We start from the raw sequence: 19,493 nt of genomic DNA on the forward strand, positions 1-19,493 counted from the left end.
CTAATTCACCACAGTGAAAGTTCAAAATTGACTTTAGTCAAATGATTTTATTCCACGACCTTTGACAATGAGTTTTACAGTTTTCCCTGTGTTAAGCTGATTCCTTTAGGTGACTGGTTTAACTTTAGGTGATAAAACAGCACCTAGTCCAAACACATATGAAAGCATTGTTCTTTTCACAAATTAAAAATTTGCTCCATGTAAATTTTTACTTTGATAGATGAGTCATTTGGTAGAAACAAATCATTTAGACAATGATCTGTCTTTATAGTTGGACAGTTGCGTAAGCATTTCACTGCATATCGTACTGTGTATGGGACAAATAAGAATTTGATGCCAAGTTGTTTACAGAGAGAAGCAAGCAAAAACAAAAACAAAAATGTTCCCCCATAGTACATGCCACAGGTGCACATCTGCCAGAGTATGTGCACCATGTTTAATTTTTCTCCCTGGAAATTTTATTTAAGATATTATTTATGGTCGCATAAGGGCTTTACATACAGGAAACAAACATCTATTCAAAATATTTGTTTCTAAAAAGATATAATCAATACAAAACTTTAGCTGAAGAAAATTATTAGGATCAAAATGCATTAAAGGCCTCTTGATGTCTCTTAAAGAACACTAAAGATGAAAATCTGCAACTAGGAAACCCATTTCTTTTCTACAGTTGTACTATAAGTGTGTATGTGAGACTGATTTGTTTCAGTCTGCACCATGATCAGGTGGAAGTCCTCCTGTCAGACACAAAACAGGTACCATTGCCATCTAGTGGTAAGTGATACGTTTTTCTGTGGGCTTGTCCACTCAATTAGGATCACACATACTTTTGATTTTTCACTCAAAACTAAAAATAAAGTACTTTATTTTCAAAATGATATATAATGCACAGTGGTGGTAAGGCACAAACATGGCAAACGTCCTGCCTGAAGCAACGTCATACACTTTAATAAAACGTTACTAGGTGACTAGTGCATTGGGCACTGAAGACCGGGGTATCGCACAAAACAAAGATGAGAAATTAAGCAGGTGTTTCCAGAACAAAACACCCTTAACTTGGTTGGACAAAAGAAGGATCAGTCTGTTCTCCATGGACATTTATCCTGTGTTGCCTATGTTGTCATTAGCCCAGACGCAGTTGCACAGAAGTTGACTGAATGAAGCTGAATTAAATTACTGCACAGATTTATGCTCTGATTTAGCCTGGTGCAGAGTAACTAACATCCAGGAGAAGAGATTCTACTGATTTATCGTAATTTAGCTGCAGGTTCTTTTAGAACTTAACGTTTTCTGTATGTTGCCTTGTTTTAATCAAATTGCTTTAAAGTAATTCACAGTAAACATGTCATTTTTAAATTAATATCAGTTACAATTCTTAACAATCTTAGATTAAGATTGCTGCCATTATTTTGGTTTGATAAAAATTGCTTAAGTGCTCGTATACAGACAACATGTTACGCACATTTTCCTTTTACGTCATCTGTACATTTTTACACAGTTACGTCACCAAGCAATGGACATATTTACCTTTTCCATGTTATGGTTGACATCTTCGTACGTCGCCAAAAAAGTTCTATGGGTAAACAGTGCAAGACTTGTTCATGTTTAATCTGTAATTCTGTGATCCACACATGGTTTGTAAGTAGCACAGTGAAAGTGCTAAGTACACCAGGCTTGACGAAGCTGCTTCTTATCCTGGCTTGGCAAACTGTACTGTACAACAGAATAAGCCAGGATGAGGTCAGTAAAATAAGTCAAGCCAGGATGTTTCACTGATCCTGTAATGTCTTGTTTCTATTTTTGTGCAATACCCCCCTGGATGGCTTTTGGACAGAGATGCAGATTTTTAATAGAACTTCTTTGTTTTCTCCTCGTTAAGTACTAGTTTTCACAAATAGAGCCACGCCTGTAAAAAAAACAAAACAAAGCAGACTTTAGTAAGGAAGCTCAACGGGAGGCCTAATCTATAAAATTGTTCCCACAAAAGTCAGAATGTTGTGTGAAATTTAAACAAAAACAATCTGTCACAATCTGCAACTCATTTAAATTTTTAGCATGTCATTTGAGATCCTCTGATGCTTATTTGTTTGATCCTCATGATTAAAAGCAAGGTAAGAGTGTTTGCAGCAAATTTACCAGTTTGCTCTTTTTTTGGCATTCAAATAATTTATGACACTATTTTAGTTAGTAGTAAAGTGCCACCAGATAGCTGTTGCAAACTGATTTAAATAAAACTGAATCGAATATGTATAATGTTACTACTAATGTTTTTGATTAAATATAGGTTTTTAAAATTTTAAAATAGGTATTTTCTTTCTTCCTGCATTCTTTTCCTTTTGTAGAGCTGACACAGTCCTGACTTTTTTGGCAGCATGGTTACAGTGTTTTAGGTCACCCATGAGGTTGGCACTGGAGGTCATCAGCACAGGGGCAATGGTCTCGGGGGCCCTCCTGGTCCCAGGCCAGCATGTCCATCAGCAGGTTAGGGTGACTCAGACAGCGCTCGCCTTTCTCTGGCTTAGGGTTACACACCGGAAACAACAGCTCTGAAGGATGTAGAAGGTAAAAAAATGCTTTACATTTTTTTCTGCTCATCTAGGAGGGTAAAATAATGCCAGATAACGCTGGTTTTCTGGCTTTACATTACTCACTCTGTTACCATCAGTTAATCTTGGACCTGGCATGTGGCAGCATGACGACAAACAAAAAGGAACAAACACGCCAGACTAATTTTAAGTTTTGCAAAGCTCTAAAAATGATCAACAATGAACCAGCAAAGTCTGCATGTTGAGGGTGCCCATATACATGTACTGTATTCTGTTAAACAGAACCGTTGTACAGCAAGTACAGAGGATATAACCCGTGGGAGTTTAAAAGTTTATTTGTAGACTTAGTCAAACAGCTCCAACCACAGGAAGCAAGTTAGAACCGGTTAAGATGGCCCTTAAGTGAGGCCCTCTGTGTGTGTGTGTGTGTGTGTAAGAACATCACCACTAAAGCGCACCTCGTTGAAATGCACAGCAAAGGTCTGGCCTGCAGTCACTCTGGCCCTGACAGATAGTTCCCTCTGTTCCTTTGGTGGCATTGATGGTACACTGGCCCCACACACACATCTGATCCGAGCAGCACTCCTCATCCTTAGTGCAGGGCTGAGTGGGGAAGCACATTTAGAGGAAGCTACATGACATCACCACCACAGACACCTATTTTAATATTTACAACATTTATTTATAACAAGTGCGCCATTTTATCAGATATTATAACCTATCACTTTAAACTTGTACATTAAATGTACATTTGTTTTTTGATCTAAGGGTTATTTAAAATAAATTTGTTTTTAGAACCAAAGGAAAAGGAGGCTCGAAGGAGCATTTAACAAGGTTGAACACAGATGGGTAATGATTCACCACTTCGCAGGGATGTTTGAGAACATTATCAACTTACAAAAAGAAAAATATTATACACAAAACATGATTTTCACCACTTTCCAGTCATAACATTGAAAAGAAATAGTTGACAGTCTGTTGTTAAATACATAAATGCCACCATTTCCTTTAAAACAGTAAAAATCAAAAGGTTTTATTTATGGTCAGTGAGAGACGCTAAAGCCAAAATCAGCAGTGGTCTGGGTGGTACGTGTACATCTGTTTTTAGGACATCAGCCTGATTTGATTGATTCCTAATTTTATAGATTCAGAACTGCAAACTATTTCAGATAACTGTACCACCATGTGATAGTGTGGTAACGAGTAACGGACATTGGATTTCAGCGATCATCGCATTCTCTGACACTTTTTCCAATGGTTTCCAGTCATGCACAGATATTTTAACCCTACGTGTTGTACCTTTAATTCTACAATATGTTTTGTTAACGTGTGGGTTTGTCAGAGTGACAGCCTCAACATTTCATGGTCATCTGATTCATTATTAAAATCCAAAAATCTTGCAACTTCGCAACAACTAAAGCACAGAATAATGTTGACGGACTCCTCACCATATCCGTTGGAATGCAGGGCAGGCATTTAGAGGTTTCAATCTCATACAGGCAGTATTTGTGATCGCCACAGTCTTCGTCCACCATGCATTCCTGGATGGAAAGATTCCAGCATTTGTTGCATGTGATGCCAGTATCAGAATATAATGAATAATAGTATAATTAATCATAATTGAAATTCATACGCATGTACATAAATACACATACATATATATACACACATGCATAAGAAATATATACACCGAGTATTAACATAATATACACTTATAATACTTACACATAAAAATGCACACAACCACAATAACCATAACAAAAAATAGCAATAACACAGTGACAGCAATTCTAGCTAAGCATGAAACATGTGCCTATCATTTCTGGTGTAGCATGTCCCAGTAACAGACAAGTAAAACGATATCGCCACATCATTCACCGAAAGCGTGACAAGCATTTACTCGTGTCACTGCCACCTGTGAAGGTGACGAGCAGCAGCCACAGACACCGTTGGGGCCAGACAGGCCACTGATGAGTCAGCACCGGCCCACCTCAAAAGTAGAAGCAAACACACCCTTCAGTGGGAGGACCAGTCCCAGAGCACTCTCGACCTACAAAGAGCCCCTTCACAGGGCGAGTGAAGCTGGCCACCAGCTCTGTGGATGTGAAGCCTCACCCCCTGGTTGCTCCCTGGACTTGCACAAGACGACATGGGAATTAACAAATACTACTCCCACAACAGTGACTTAGTAACAGTGCAAATTAACCTGCAAAGTCTGTCTGTGTCTAATATAAGGTAGTGATTAGACCAGAACCAACAGGAAGTGACATCATTGGATGACTGATTTCTATGCTACAGATAAGTAACGCTTAAAGGAGTAGTTGTACACAAGCATGTACAGCATTGTGTGCTTCATTAATAGTCACTGTGGTGACTGTATGCTGACCGTGCATCTCTGATAAGAACAGCTACTGAAGGGGGTGACACATGGGAGCTAATCACAGACGCAGGCAGTGCTTTCCTTGTTCCTCGGGTGAACACCTCCTGGCATGTTTTTCAGGGAAACGTTCCTTTCCGCTCATTCTCACCTTAGCATCCACCACCACTCCTCCTTAGCAAACACTCTTCTAGCTAAAACACTCAACCTTTTGTTTTCTAGATGGAAACATCTGCAGAAACTGGATATTCCTACTTGCTATCAAAGTTTCCATGAGACAAAATAATAATGAGGCTACACAAACACTCTGGAAATGACGAGTCGAGACCATAAACCCCCACCGTACGTGGTGCCAGATGACTACAGCTCTTACTGGTCTCGCAGGCCCACTAGTGTAAACCATTTTACACTGCAGGAAAAAACAACGTCCTCATAGAGTGGAGGACTCTTTTGAGGGATAATGACTATGTGCATGTGTGAGCTAAATTGCAGCTGGCCATGCTGGATTTATATTAATGCTGTTTCACAGACTATGATGTCATGAAACATAATGAGAACTGGGCATGGTCTATATTTACTGCTACTCTGTCAGCCCACGTTTACAATAGTAAAAAGGTATCCTCCAGTAAATACCAGTACTTGTACTGTAAAACATACTAAATTCATGTTCAAGTACAGATGATATGCTCTAACGTCTTGATGATGCCCTGATGTTGTAAGTACCAGTATATCAGTGAAGATTGTCATGGAGGTGATTGTGTGTGAAAGTTGAGTCATGGCATCTGGCATCTTTTTTTCCTCCATTCTTCATTCATTCCATAAAACAAAGACGTTTAGATGATGACTTACCTTGTAGACACTAAGTAAGAATATATTTTAAACAGTTTTCATTAAACATTCAAATGTGATCACACACTAAAAGCAATGTACAGTATAGAATCATTTATTCAACTCTGACAATTGTTAGCTCATTTTTAAATTTAGTGGCAGCAACAATGTCTCAAAAATGGGTGATGGTAACAATCTAGCATCCTCTCCACTCTGAACAACTGTCTGTAAACATCTGGAAGTAAGGAGGCAAGTTGCTGGGGTTTAGGGGAGGAATGTAGCCCTGTTCTCATCGTATGCATGATTGCTGCTCAAGACATATCTGGGTGTTTGTTGCCAGATTGTTAGTTTTATGATGTGCCAAATGCTTTGAATTGGTGAAAGGTCACAACTGCAGCCAGACCAGTTCACCAGTCTTTAGGACATCAGTAGTTTAGAACTGAAATGTGCAAACATTTTCCCGAACGAGACATTATCTGGACATCTTGCTCTAAAACATCTACTTTTCAGCATCGATAGCCATTCCACATGTGTAAGTTGCCCACACCATCAGACACATAGGCTCTCTGCTGATAACACACTGGATGTAGCCTCTTCTATTTAGTCCACAGAATATGTGGTTTGCGGTTTCCCAAAAAACACTTCAAATTTGACTCAGACTATTTAAAATACATTTGGCCTCGAGAGCACAATCATAATGTCATCTTTGTACTATGCCACAACTTCAATTTACACTTACATAGAACTGTGTTTACAGTGAATTCTCTACAGTGAGAAGTGTTTCTGAACATTGCATGATGACATTATGTAAAGTACTGTATATGGTGATGTATGTCATGTTGTGTTAAGAAACATTTCTGAAATTGTTTGCCAATACAATACTGTTACTACCCTCAAAATCAAAATGAGCTAATATTTTCCCATGAAAGAATCAAAATCTATTGTGACAGTCCACCATCCAAGATGGCGGATTGCGTATATGGGATTGTCTTTGGACAGAGTCAGAGCCAAAGAGTATCTGAAATGAAGGCATTCTGTAATCTATAATCCAAACAGAACAAAAAATCCAAACGCTCAAATAACAAAACACTCCTTCAGAATGAAGGAGGGAAACAAAGAAAACAAAGAAACAAAGCACAATTACTTACTTGTTAATGAAACACTCTGTGGCAGTGACTATAACCTGAACAGGACTGGAAAATATGGACTTAAACTCAGCATTTGACTAGACCTTTCATTCTGATACATGACATGATTAGACTTGATTAGAAAATGACTTGCTTGACTGACTGACACACACACACACACACACACACACACACACACACACACACACACACACACACACACACACACACACACACACACAGTTGCCTTTGGCTATAAACAATGCACGCCTTGCATGTACTACAATGAGTGACTAACATAGTTTAAATCTTCATGGGTACTGGGTTGATAAGATTAGGTAAATATTAAATTCTGTTTTTAATTATGTTTTATACATTGCTGCAATGTTTTACGATTTGGGGTAGGCATCCATCCAGGACTGGCAGTTCACTGTGCGTACAGTATGTGACATACATGTCTGGAGACGCCGCGTCGAACACCTAGCATGACTAGTTTGGTCAGTGAGGGCCAGGGGAGGGCCCCACACACCCCTCAGCCTCACGGGTATGACATCCTTGGACCACCATCCTACTGTAGGTGACCCGTGACACTGCAATTCACTTCCACTACTGTGACCTAAATAATAAACATATTAGAATAGTAGCATTTTATAACATTTAGTGGACACTGTGAAATGCAGAAAAGCCACTTCAATGTATGTTTAAAAGCTTTGACATGTGACCATTGGGTGGATTTAGCTTTGTTCACACATTGTACAACATGAACTAAGACCCAGGAGGAAATAAAAACACCAGGGAATTTATAGTAATTACAGGATCTACAGACATTTTAGAAGCAGACCGTGCCCTAATGAAATGCAGATGTAATGGCTTCATGGGCACTGTTGCTGTTAATAGCAACAAGCCATATTCCTGGCAGCAGCCAGGAAAGAAAAACCTCAAAACCATCACCGCCAAGCCAAGTGGTGGAACAGGCAGCAATAATGACCTAGATGGATTCCTATGATACGTATACAGTAGGAGAGGCAACCTTGGTAGAAGATTTCATTATCTATAAAAACGACAACAGTTAAGACACTGGGGGCCTAAATATCAATATTAAATGTTTACCTAAGTGCTCTGACAAGGGCCGTTTACAAACATAAAAAGTTACACTGTCCTGGACAAAAGTCCGTCAGCTGAACAAGCAGAGCCAGGGTTACATTGCTTGAAGCTTGGTTAAAATTCCTGTGGGAACCACAGCACGGTCTGATATTGTTTCTGTATTTCTAATCATCAGAATCAGGACAGAGTGAGGCATAAAACCAGGAAGCTGTGAGCTAGAGTGCTGTAGGTGTCTGGGCGTTGACCTACTTGAGCCACACTGTTCCAGTGACCAGAGATCTCCATACGGGTTTGTAGAAGGTGCGTTTCTCCTGATTTGTTGTTTGCGCTCTGTAAAAAATGAGATGTTTTAAACTTGGGGGCAGAGGGAAGTTTTACCATTCATACGCACGAAGATACTAGAATGAAAATGCACCTTGTCAGTCACATCGAGGACCTGAACAGTTCTGTCTCCAATCCTCACCGTCCTCTTAGTCTCCAGGTAGTCATTAGGACGCAGATTCAGCGAGGTCAAAGATTTAGCGCTCTCAGTATTTATCTGTTGGATTGGATACGTTTCACATCCATTCATAAACAGTGATTATTTTCTACAGCGTGTGTTTCCATTCTATTTGCAAGGTTTCTATATAGGGGGGAAGTCTCAATCTCAAGGTGACTGTACAGTGTCTAGGATCCTTTTCCTGAATGATGTGAAGTGAAACATACTGTACCATAGAAGCTTTGAACCACAGTTGCTGGTACCAAATATGTAGAAGTTAACTTATTATAACCTTTGATTCAATGTAATATACAGTGTCCATTGTGATCAGCTGCTGCTATAATGAGGTTTACAGTACTCCACCCTAGTGATGTAGGCCAGACAGAAAGCAGACATGGAAAGTATGTGTGGCGCTTCAACAGCTACTGTGGGTAGTCAAGATTACGCTGACAGGAAAACACACAAACCTAAAATTTGCCACATTGGTACTAATTGCTCACTTGTATAATAAATCACATCTTAATACTGGACTCTCCGTCGTAGGCAGCTTGTACTTAGCGTATAGGTTTTGGGAATTTGAGAAAATGACGCAGACCTGGTCCACTGCTTCTTCCAGTATGTGCTGCGTATCCTCCATCAGCTCCTCCACCTCTCGGAACATGTCGTTCAGACTGAGCGGGTCGCGCTCCAGGGCGGCGCGTTTGATCTCTGGGCCGCTCCGCGCGCCGTGGCCGTTCGTCCACAACAAGCACAAAGTCAAAGACAGCGGCAGCAGCATGATCCCGGACATCGTCCCCTTCTTCCTCCTCCCAGGCGTGTGTGTGCGTGTGTGTGTGCGTGTGTGTGAGTCTGCCAGCAGCGGAGACGTGTGACGCACCGAGCGCTCACAGCTGCACGCGGCTCCGTTTTATTTGGAAAGTGTGCGGCTCATAAAGTGAAACACTCTGGTTTAATGAACGGCTTTTTTTTTCCATTAAGAAAATGAATGTTAAGATCCAACTGCCGGTGCTTACTGAAATAGCATGTGTAAACGAAAATAAAAATAAATAAAATATTAAATAATATCTTAATCTGACAATTTTGTCCTGACTTGAATAACGCAAACAGACTGTCTCTAAGTCGTGCCTCCGAATCTGGTCTAATATTCTGAAAGGTTAGTTTCCTGTTTCCACCTCCGCCACCTGTATGAGCTTTACTTCCGTTCTTAAATGTTTCCCCCTCGACCCAATTCGAAACAATTGTTTGATCTTTAAATTTTCAGCTCTGCTCCTGCAGTAATTAAAAAAATGCATTGTGTACAGTTGTTACACTCAGGACCCGAGTCCGCAATCAACGCGCCGTGGAAACCAGAGAAACAGGCCAGCTACTATTTGGGTCATTCTGGGATTCTGTGTTGAAATGTGTACGTTTGAAAATGTTTTACATGTGGACAAATTACGTGCTGTTTCCCCAGACACTCTGGATAAAGCTGGCGCTAGGGTGTCGTGGCGAACCTTCACCGCCTGGGGGCAAAACAGGACAAACTTCCCAACAACCAGAGCTGAAAACAGGGGAGCGTGAAATGTTTCTCATTTCTCAGTGACAACAACAGAAGAAAATCTGCACATTTAGAGTTTAGATTTTGAGATGGTTCAGGGTCAGAATCTGGCCTAATGCAGTACAATATTATTGACATAGTCTGACATCTGTAATGAGTGCATTTGATTCTTTGCCCTTTTTTAGACGTGTTCTAAGTCTCTAATGATCATGAACAGGCAATGGTCAAAGTCAGCATTTGTCTTATATTTCAGCTTGCTTGTGAAAAAGCGCTCAGCAACTCTGATTTTTGTGTGGCGCAAAAGAAGCACAAATCAAACATGAAAAAGGTGACACAGATCAAATTATTAATTAGAATTTTTCTTGCAAATATCCTTCTAAATCCCTAGAGGGGATAAATCCTAAACCCCTCTCCCCTCAGGGGATTGGTCAAATTTATAGGACAAATTATATTGTAGCACTGTAACAAAATGACAAATTGTAACACTGTGACATATGACAAATAAAGATGTATCTTAGCTTATCTTGAATTATTATAAATTGAACAAACCCTTAACTTGTTCCTAAAAATGACCAGACTTAGTTCATTTTCATAGTTTAATTGCTATCAATTATTGTCATAATTTGGGGGGGGGCTGCTTATGGCCGACAGACTAAACTGGAGCTGGACCCAATTGCACAGGCTTAAGCAAAAAAACTAAATCAAAAAGACAAAATAGAAACAAGAACAAAATCAAAAACGCAGTACATTGGTTCAAACACAAAAGCAAGAGCTAAAAATGTACTGCCCATGTGGGGGTGAACAGAACGACACGGTTTGGGCTAACAAAGTAGCAAAGCAACTCACACAACAGAATCACACTGAGTGCACAAACAACCAGGACTTCTCAAGTACCTCTTGGACAACGATCTCGATTCCAGTTTAGGGGCAGTTCCCTGGAAGAGATCCAGACTTTCTTGTTGACATCTCTAATTCCTTCTGCAAAAATTTTGTGCAAAGAAATAATCATATTATTATCTTGTGATTTGTATTAAGAAAATGCGGGCCTTGTCAAGTAACAATACTGTGAATGCTTTTCTCAGTACAGCATTCACAGTGACTACATCCGGTATTCAAAACAAAGCTTTATGAGCTTTATTGTGAAAAAATAATACACGGAAGTCGCCTTTCTTCTTCGCAGCTTGATGCCAGTCTACAACGCAGAGCTGCTCGCGCTCATTGGCGTCTGTCGCCGTGCCATTCTTATTAAGTTAATTTGTTGAGGCCAGGCCTCCTGTTGCCGGCGCATTGTGAGTAAAGCCTGAAGGATTCCGTTCTTTATCGGCTCTTCATTTCAGACTGCGGGGTGAGTATTGACAGCTGCGCGTACTTCTGTGACAGTGAGCGCACCACTGAGCGTTATTTGGAAACGCTACACAACGCACGCAGATCACGCCGATAGGGAGTGGATTCATTGGTTTGAAGGTGCACACTGCGTTTAGATGATTAATTATGAATTTTGCAGGAGAACCTGCAGTTTGCAGTGGTGCCAGCGGAGGCAGGCCCACGCAGGTTAATGGGCAGCTGCGTTACTAAAATTCAGTCGTGCCATTTGGACTTGAGTCTTAACACTTGAATATCTGATGATTCCCGCTATTTTAGTTTCTATTTTACATGTTCTCCTATTATAGACACTGGATGCTTACGCTGACAACACAAACTGAGAAGGACTCTCACAGGCTTTCATTTGAGCTCAGGCTTTTCATTATGCCTTAAACTCAGTTGGCATTTAATGTCCATCCGGTTAAAACATCTGTATTGCAGTTTAAAAGTCCAGTTCGTAAAGCGTTGCTCTTGCATGTGTCATGTGTTATCAAGTCCTCTGAAGTCCAGTCATTCATAGAGACTTCTTATCTTTAGGCCTGTATTTGCACTGATGGTGCTCTCACTCTCCTGAAGGACAGAGAAGTGTGAACCCACGGTGAATGAATGGATTCTTGTTGATGTGGTCACGCTCTGTATAAGGTTTGTTAATTGGAGACATCTTTGCGAGATGTTGACATTTCAGTGGATGTGAGAGTTGAACCGGTCACGAGTCTAGCACTTGGATTCATCAATTGAAATTGTTTAATTGAACCAAAAGACTTGTTATTGCTGCTGGTTCCCTGTCAGTTCTACACATTAAATCATGTTCCCCATTTAATTTAATACAACTAAAGTGTTTTTTTCATGTTGTCCGTCTATCTTTTACGGTGGCCCGTAGGTACATATTCAGATATTTGTTTGACCACTAATAGAGAAAAAAAACAGTGCCTTAAATTGTAAAATAATCTTAAGTGACACAATGAAGAAAAGCGCTTTGTTTTGGCAGCTGTTGAAAATAACATGATACAGATTGTGCTGCATATGAACTGTCACTTAATGAGTTATTCTTTGTTAAGTTTGAAGAATTTATTTTCTTATCCTTGTGCGTAAACTGTAGAAGAATAGGGCTTAAATTGGTTAATTTGGTGCATTTGAGTAATTTGTCATTTCATGATATCGTATTGTTATTTAAAACCACCAGTCCTAATCCTAATACAGGCACTGTAGAATGACATTGAGAGACATTAGACATGGATGTCCTCAGACTATACAGTAACTTATTTTTCTCCTACCACACATACAATGTAATGCATTATAGCTGGTACTAATGGGACCCTCATTACCCTCATACTAATTATTGAAGCATTCTTGCCCGGTTCAAACCCTGCCTCTGGCACTAGGCGTGTCCTTGAGCAAGACACTTCACACTAGCTCCCTCTGCTCCCCCAGCGGAAGGGTCAAATGTAGAGATAAATACCCTCACTGCTGGAATCAATAAAGTTACAAATATTTTTGCACTACTAAGTTGCAGCTGTTAAAATCATGTGATGTGAAGTTTTTCTCGTGTTTGACAGACCATTGTGTGTTTTTTCCTATTCTTACTGTGGTTTTCCTTCACTACCACCGTCCATGCCTTCAGAGATCCGTGTTAATCTCCACCATTTCATGCAGGCATTTCCTACTTATCTGCTCCATGGCGTCCAGGGAACCAAAAAGTCAAGCCATGCACAAGCTGTCACTTCCTAGAATGAGCGGTTGACTTATAAGGGGTGTCACTGCGTATATCAGTCCAGAGGGAGGGACAGGAAGACAAAAATACACCAGGGGCTTGAGTGTTACTCTCAGGGGCTAAACTGATAGTTTGCTTTCAGATGAGAAAAGCCGAACTAAGATCTAGTATGTACAGTAGAATTCTCCAAAATGTGGCTTGGGAACCAGTATTTGAGATCGTTGCCCTTAGCAACAGGTTGTGTTCATAACCCATCTAATATTGACTGTCTTTGGCCAGCCGTGCACTGTGCTGTAGGAGTATTCTGAGCAGGTTTTATGTTGCAGAATGGCAGAAGTGTTTGGGTCAGCACATTTGAGTTAGAGGTTGGAACAACTGAGAGGCTTGTAGCCAGGCTAGCATACTTAATACAGGCAGTCCAAGGGGCTAATCCTCATTAGAACCTCTACTTCCCCAGCATATGAGGACATGAGTCCAAATGAGACTAAAGGTAAGGGTTAAAATTTATTTAAAAACAAACTTCCCTGTAGATACTTGTACTTACTTACGTAACCATGTCCTCAACTTGCTGTTTAATGCACTTACAGTATGGATATAATGTGTAAGATGCCATGTCACTACCGCCAGCAAGTAATGCTAAGAGTGAGGATTAAGGCTTTTATTTAAGGGCCCACGTGCACCAAATAAAGTCATTCTCAACACAACACAACCTACAGTATAGCTTTTAACTCAAGCTACAGTGCAGTAGCCTGTGTTGAGGAGGTAGTGAGGCACTGCCCTTATCTACTCCTGAAAATAAATAGATTATTATATTACTCAATAAACCTTGACTTTTATAGGCAGGATTATTGGTGTCATTAGTTTTACTGACGCCAACACAACCGATGATAACTATTCATGTCAATCAATGTGTTTACACCTGATGTTTGTCTCGGCAGTACTCATCTATTGCAAAAATATTTATTTATTTCTGCATTGGGGCATCATATTTTAGAAATTAGAGGAACAATTTAACGTGGTTCTCCCTGGAAGTAAATATTCTAGTTCCAGTTTGTCAGTTCTTGGACAAAATGAAACACAGAAACGCAGCTCAACTTTGCCAAAATAGAAAAATAGGTTCTCTGACCAAATTCAGCACACTTACTTTGTGGATCAAACTTGAAGAGTGGGTGTGAGCACACTGTTATGAGAGCATAAAAGCAGTGTTTACTGTGGCTTAGGGACGGACAGGAAATAGGATATGGCTGTAATTTACACCCTGAGATTTTTGTCATAAAGCTCAGCTGTCCCCATGTGGTGTCATTTTCGTTTTCCCTTCTGTTATATATTGAACTTTGCATATCTGAGCATGCAGGCCTGTTTATACAGACAGGATTGATGTGTTTTTTAGATATTCATGCTATTTATTCTAGCAATTCATTCGTTATTTAAGAGAGACAAGCAATGTACAGTACTGGTGCCTGCAGTTTATATTTATTTATTTCTGAAATGTTATACATAGCTAAGTATGAATTAAAATAACTCCATACAGTATTATTTAGTGTTGTGAATCAATTGACCATAGTGATCTAGTGTCTTCGGTGCTTTTTAAAATTAAAGTCAGTTAAGGTTGTATGTGTGACCCCAGACTCCACAATGTTGAGATGAAATCCTAAACCAAAGGAAAACAAATGTACAGAAAAGCCCCAAAACATGCACTGTCTTGTATATGACTGCATCAGCTTATCAGTTACATTTTAGAGCTCTTGCGAGTTCAGACTGGGTTATAACGGAAACTTTAATTTGACTTAATCTTTTGCTCTGAGCAGGTCCACACTTCTGACATATTCAGAGCAAATAATAATCTTCACGAGCACTGGAGATGATCTGCATCATGTTCAACACCTGCAGCATGACACTCCAGGTCTGTCTGGGCCACAGCTTGTTGACTCTATGACAGACTTCTCTACAGACTACTACTTTACACAGCTAAACGTCTGTTCTTTAGGTGATTAACTAATAAGTAATTATGTAACACTCAGCCTTCATCATAGTGTTTATAGTTATCTGTCCTAGCTTTTAATTTGAGTCTGACTATAAAAAAAAGTAAAATAACCTCTAATACCCCAACATAAATCTAAATACTTGTGTTGTCGCTTTTATGGCTGCTTTGAACAGCTTATCTGTCATTGGCCTTGCAGGCATTATGGCTAGATTGTGACAGATCTATTATTATATTATATTATTTTACACAAAGTGGGATTTTCTACCTTGTGCAACCTTCATAGAGGACAGTAGTGGAGCAATTGAAAGCACACTCTCCTCAACCTGCATGTTTCAGGTACTAAAGTTGGCTGTTCATGCTGATGGTGATGGTAGTTTTGAGTTATTGTTTTTTTTTTTAACTTTGTACATACGGTTTTATTGCTAACCCAATGTGTATGCTACATAATATGCTTTATTATTTTATGAAATAATGACAACTATTTTATTATCTTTTTGACTGGGGGGGTAATGTTTGTTCTCCCTTTTTTGCTGTTTTGTCCAGGAGATTACCAGGAGGTTTGTTTGTGGTTTTATAGCTGTGGCTTAGAGTATGGTTGTGTTAGAATAAGCTGGTTGTTGTTGAGTGTGTTGTGAGAAGCTGGAGGATGGATGATTATTTCATCTCACATATCTCACAGATAGGTTACTGTCTTTTCTAGCTGTGTGTAATTCTAGGTTTTGGAGATGTTTACAGTTGAGGAATGAGCTCAAGCACATTGACCAAAGCTATATATGGTGCCGAATGTATAGTTATAGAAGCACCTATAACTAGTTTTCTCACATTTAACTAAATGACACAAATGTGCAAAAGTCTAAATGTTAAATGTGAATGTTAAATGTTTGCCGAGTGTAAACTGAATATTCATGAATGGGCAAGTAGACTCCACCCCTGCCCTTAAACAGCGCTGATCTCAGATCAGAGACGCGAACTCAATCACCTCAAACAGTGCGCGCAAACCCCGCCCACATCTGATCTGGAAACTTTTGTTTTTAGCCTGGACGTAACTTCGGCTAGCTAGTATAGTTAGCCAACTAATTCTCCATCGGCGCCACAGAAATATTCTTTTTAAACCTACTTGACTCCTCATTAATGGTGTTTACGACAGAACGGCAGTTTGAAGCGGAGCCTCAGCCCGCACACCTGCCGTTACAGCCCGTTCAATCTCCCCCAACGGGAGGGAGTCGGAGCTGGCGGCCATGATGGCTTCGACTTCAGGCTTCTCTCCAGTATTTTCGTGCACCGATCCAGAGTCAGATGTGGGCGGAGCTATGCGTACTGTTTGACGTGTTTGAGTCCGCTTTAGATTAACAATACACTGCAAAGCTGTCAAAGACATTAAAGCAGTTTGTATAGAGCCAGAGCTTTTACTGTGAAAATAAAATGCCTACACGCAAGTTCAAGTTAGATTTAACTGTTTTTCTGTGTTCTGTCCAGCAGTGTTGTATGCCGCATGTACTGGGCTGGATGCTGTATTGTGATTGACGGTTTAGCTTTTTCAGGAAGAGTTTGTAAATGTAATGTATGGGGCGAGAAAGTCATTATGCACTGAAGATGATACAACCAACAGGGTGTCTTGACTCCCTTGACTTGCAGGTTACAATGTAATCTGGCCTCTTCTGTGTGGCCCAATCTACGTCCTATTACAAATCTGTAGAAGGAGCTGAAACATGCCGTCTCCAGACGGCAGCTTCAAATCTGAGACAACTGAAACAGCTTGTCATTTTTCTTCAGGTCTGTTTGATAAGTTTGTTTATTGACTGATTATGATTCCTTTGAAACACATCCAAAAGCAATGTCTGATTCCCAAAACTACTTTTGTTGACAATAGTACAGTTGGTAGGTAGGTCATCCTCTAACCATAAGGTTGGTGGTTCAAGCCCCTGTCATGGTTGATGGGTAGATCCCTGGATCCCTGAAAGGGTGTATACAGCAGATGTTTACAAATGTGGACTAATAATAATAATAATAATAATAATAACATAACACACTTGAAACTCTTATTGGTTATGATGTATTATGTTACTTAGGTTAATTAAACAACAAAACAATATTACGTCATTTAGAGTCATACAAGCCTTACACATTGCCACTTGTAAAAGCCAAGGTGACAAGTCAAGACATGAACCACAAAAATGCCCACACCCAACCTCCCCAGCGAGTGCTGCAGCAGCCTCAAAGTCAACACTTGGAGCCTGGTCAGGCCATAAATGAGTCTGTGCTGGCTCATCCCAGGACAGCCGAAGGAGACAACACCCTCCAAAGATCAGAGCCTTTGCACACATGGCCCAAAAAGATACCCCTAGAGGGACCCACCCACAGTCTGCCACCCCCACAGGAATGAAGCTAAGCCAACACCAGTGTCCTGACCACCACTCCTAGCATGGCGGTGGGCCTGCAATACAAGGCAGACACTAGAGTGAGTCAGCAGAATAGGCCACCCAGCCCACAGGATCATGCATTCTGAGCTGAAGGCAAACTAGCCATACCCTTGCACTATATACTGTACACGGATACATACTGTATACCCCCATATGCAAACTAGTCCATACGTCCATCCTATACACTTCCACATACATCCAACATACATGTATGTGAATCCATTTCCACATACTCACATCATGTGAACTCTAGAGGCAGTACCCATGGTGCCTCTTGAGTCATCGCCTCCCGCCCCCAGAAAGAGCAGGGGAATAACAAGACAGGCACCTCAGAGCAATGCTGCCCAGCTTGAGTGTGGGTTTGTGGGACTAAAGTGCAAACCAATCTACTAAAAAATCCAAAATGTAAAAGTTCAATAATATAATTGAACTTTACTGATCCCACATTGGAGAAATTATTCCCAGCATTTTCACCCACCCACTGAGGGACAGCTACTGCGAAGTGTCTTACTCAAGGACACACTGGGTGCTCTGGTGGGCTTTCAACCTGGGACCTTCCACTCCCCTAGCCAACGTTTTACCAACTGACCTACCAAGCCATTAGCCAATCCAACTTTTAACTTTGCAGTTAAAGGCTACTGGAAAGGAAAACTTTACGGATTTTCAATGGGGGTTGACCAAAACGATGTTGGATAGTATTTAAGAATGAAGGAAAACTCTATAACCTCCAAATTATCTCTGCAAAATTATCATTTATTCCTCTGCAAACAGCAGGACAGAGGCTTTCTTGCCTCAGGCTCACTTACCTGCCTCACTAACGGTCAGACTGAGAGGATAGCGGAGCCAGGCTGAGAGGGGGGCGGAGCCAGGCCGCTGGAGCACAAGGCCATTGTTTTCTTCGCATACGTGTACAGCACTAATATTCAATGGCCGGAAGTCCTCTTATGGATTATTCAGAAGACAGCGGTTTGTGGTATGAGCCAGAGTTCAGCGCCAACGAGTTATGCCGTGAGGAGGAGGCTGCCCCTGCATCCTGCAACAGCCGAGAGCCAGATGCACGTCTCTGTGCAGAAACAAGCACAACTGAATCTAACACACAAACTTTCCGACATTGCTTTACAATTTTAACAAAAGGTTATATATAAGTGTGTCTTTGAATAAAGACATAGTTTGTAAGCTGTTGAGCAGCTTTTTATTTTGAATCAAAGCAGACAATTGCTAGAAAGCCACAGATTCCTCATTTAGCCAAAACCCGCTTCTTTTCTTTATCTGCTGTTAGTGGCTGGAAAAACAAAACGGTTGTCCCTTCCAAGAGCATCCATGATGATACGCGACCGGGCGATATCACCTAAAAAAGGATGTAATTAATTATTTTATTAGTATTAGAGTTGCTGCCAGCCAAGCCAATGCACATGCTAACATTACCTAAGCCAACGCTATCCCTGACAGTCCAAAACATGAAAAGCAGCAAGGAGAAGCAGCTAAAACAATCAACTGTAGAATATATTACTTACTCAGTGCTCATTTCACCGTTCTGTCCCGGCTGTTTTTCGAGTTTCTTCTCTGTATCCTGAAGCTAATTTCCAGCTCCTTTGTCCATGTGTAACCCAAAACCGATGGTGTGTCGTCAGCAATAGAATCCGCAACTTCATCCGGACGAAATCAGCTGCAGTGAAATTCAGCACAGGGATATTCAGTTGTTCACATCAGCGTGTGGTGCAGACCACCAGCTGTCTCCTGCACACAGCTCCTGTAAGCTGCCCCGCGGTTGTATGTCTCTGCTGTCGGCTGCCTCGCCTTTTGGCTGTGACAGCTTCGTCCACTCTGCGTAACTCTTCTGGGCTGCATTTGGATCATACAAGTAACCCTGAATATCAGACTCAGACTGTTTTAACACTATAGAACTCACTGTCTTCTAAATGAACCAGAGCATCTCGTCAGGCCATTTAATATTAGTGCTGTAGGTTTATGCAAGGAAAAACAATGGCGGGCCGAGCAGTTGTGCTTCAGCAGCCTGGC

General features: G+C 40.7%; 2 protein-coding genes and 1 long non-coding RNA gene across 12 annotated transcripts in view; 1 reads left to right on the plus strand and 2 right to left on the minus strand.

Annotated features, from left to right (window-relative positions):
* Nucleotides 1-14: 14 nt before the first annotated feature.
* On the minus strand, nt 15-9,432 carry dkk3b (dickkopf WNT signaling pathway inhibitor 3b). 2 transcript variants are annotated; one of them, XR_003786250.3, is made up of 8 exons: nt 9,056-9,432; nt 8,398-8,520; nt 8,232-8,312; nt 3,995-4,087; nt 3,005-3,149; nt 2,652-2,677; nt 2,396-2,546; nt 15-1,906 (listed from the first exon to the last, which is right to left on the minus strand). XR_003786250.3 is itself a non-coding variant. In XM_029154302.3 (7 exons), the coding sequence occupies exons 1-7, from the start codon at nt 9,248-9,250 to the stop codon at nt 1,882-1,884; spliced, it is 813 nt and encodes a 270-aa protein (XP_029010135.1). In that variant the 5' UTR covers nt 9,251-9,407; the 3' UTR covers nt 15-1,881. The 2 variants fall into 2 exon arrangements, 1 of the variants encoding a protein (XP_029010135.1); XM_029154302.3 differs by lacking the exon at nt 2,652-2,677 and having other exon boundaries at nt 9,056-9,407.
* Nucleotides 9,433-11,149: 1,717 nt separating this feature from the next.
* Nucleotides 11,150-19,493, plus strand: part of mical2b (microtubule associated monooxygenase, calponin and LIM domain containing 2b) — a 41,941-nt gene continuing 33,597 nt past the window's right edge. For 5 of the 9 annotated variants that reach the window (XR_003786249.3, XM_029154290.3, XM_029154294.3 and 2 more), the window contains exon 1: nt 11,152-11,342. The gene's annotated coding sequence lies outside the window, so the exon portion shown is untranslated. Of the gene's footprint in view, nt 11,343-11,896; nt 12,002-13,176; nt 13,561-19,493 lie in introns of those variants that run through there. The other 4 variants (XM_029154292.3, XM_029154297.3, XM_029154295.3 and 1 more) reach the window with 4 other exon arrangements.
* LOC129604200 (uncharacterized) lies at nt 16,462-19,118 on the minus strand. Its single transcript, XR_008694890.1, has 3 exons — nt 18,989-19,118; nt 18,281-18,537; nt 16,462-17,008 (listed from the first exon to the last, which is right to left on the minus strand). It is a non-coding gene; the product is annotated as an uncharacterized LOC129604200 (long non-coding RNA).

The sequence above is a fragment of the Betta splendens genome, chromosome 6, assembly GCF_900634795.4.
Source record: "Betta splendens chromosome 6, fBetSpl5.4, whole genome shotgun sequence".
NCBI classification, from domain to species: Eukaryota; Metazoa; Chordata; class Actinopteri; order Anabantiformes; family Osphronemidae; genus Betta; species Betta splendens.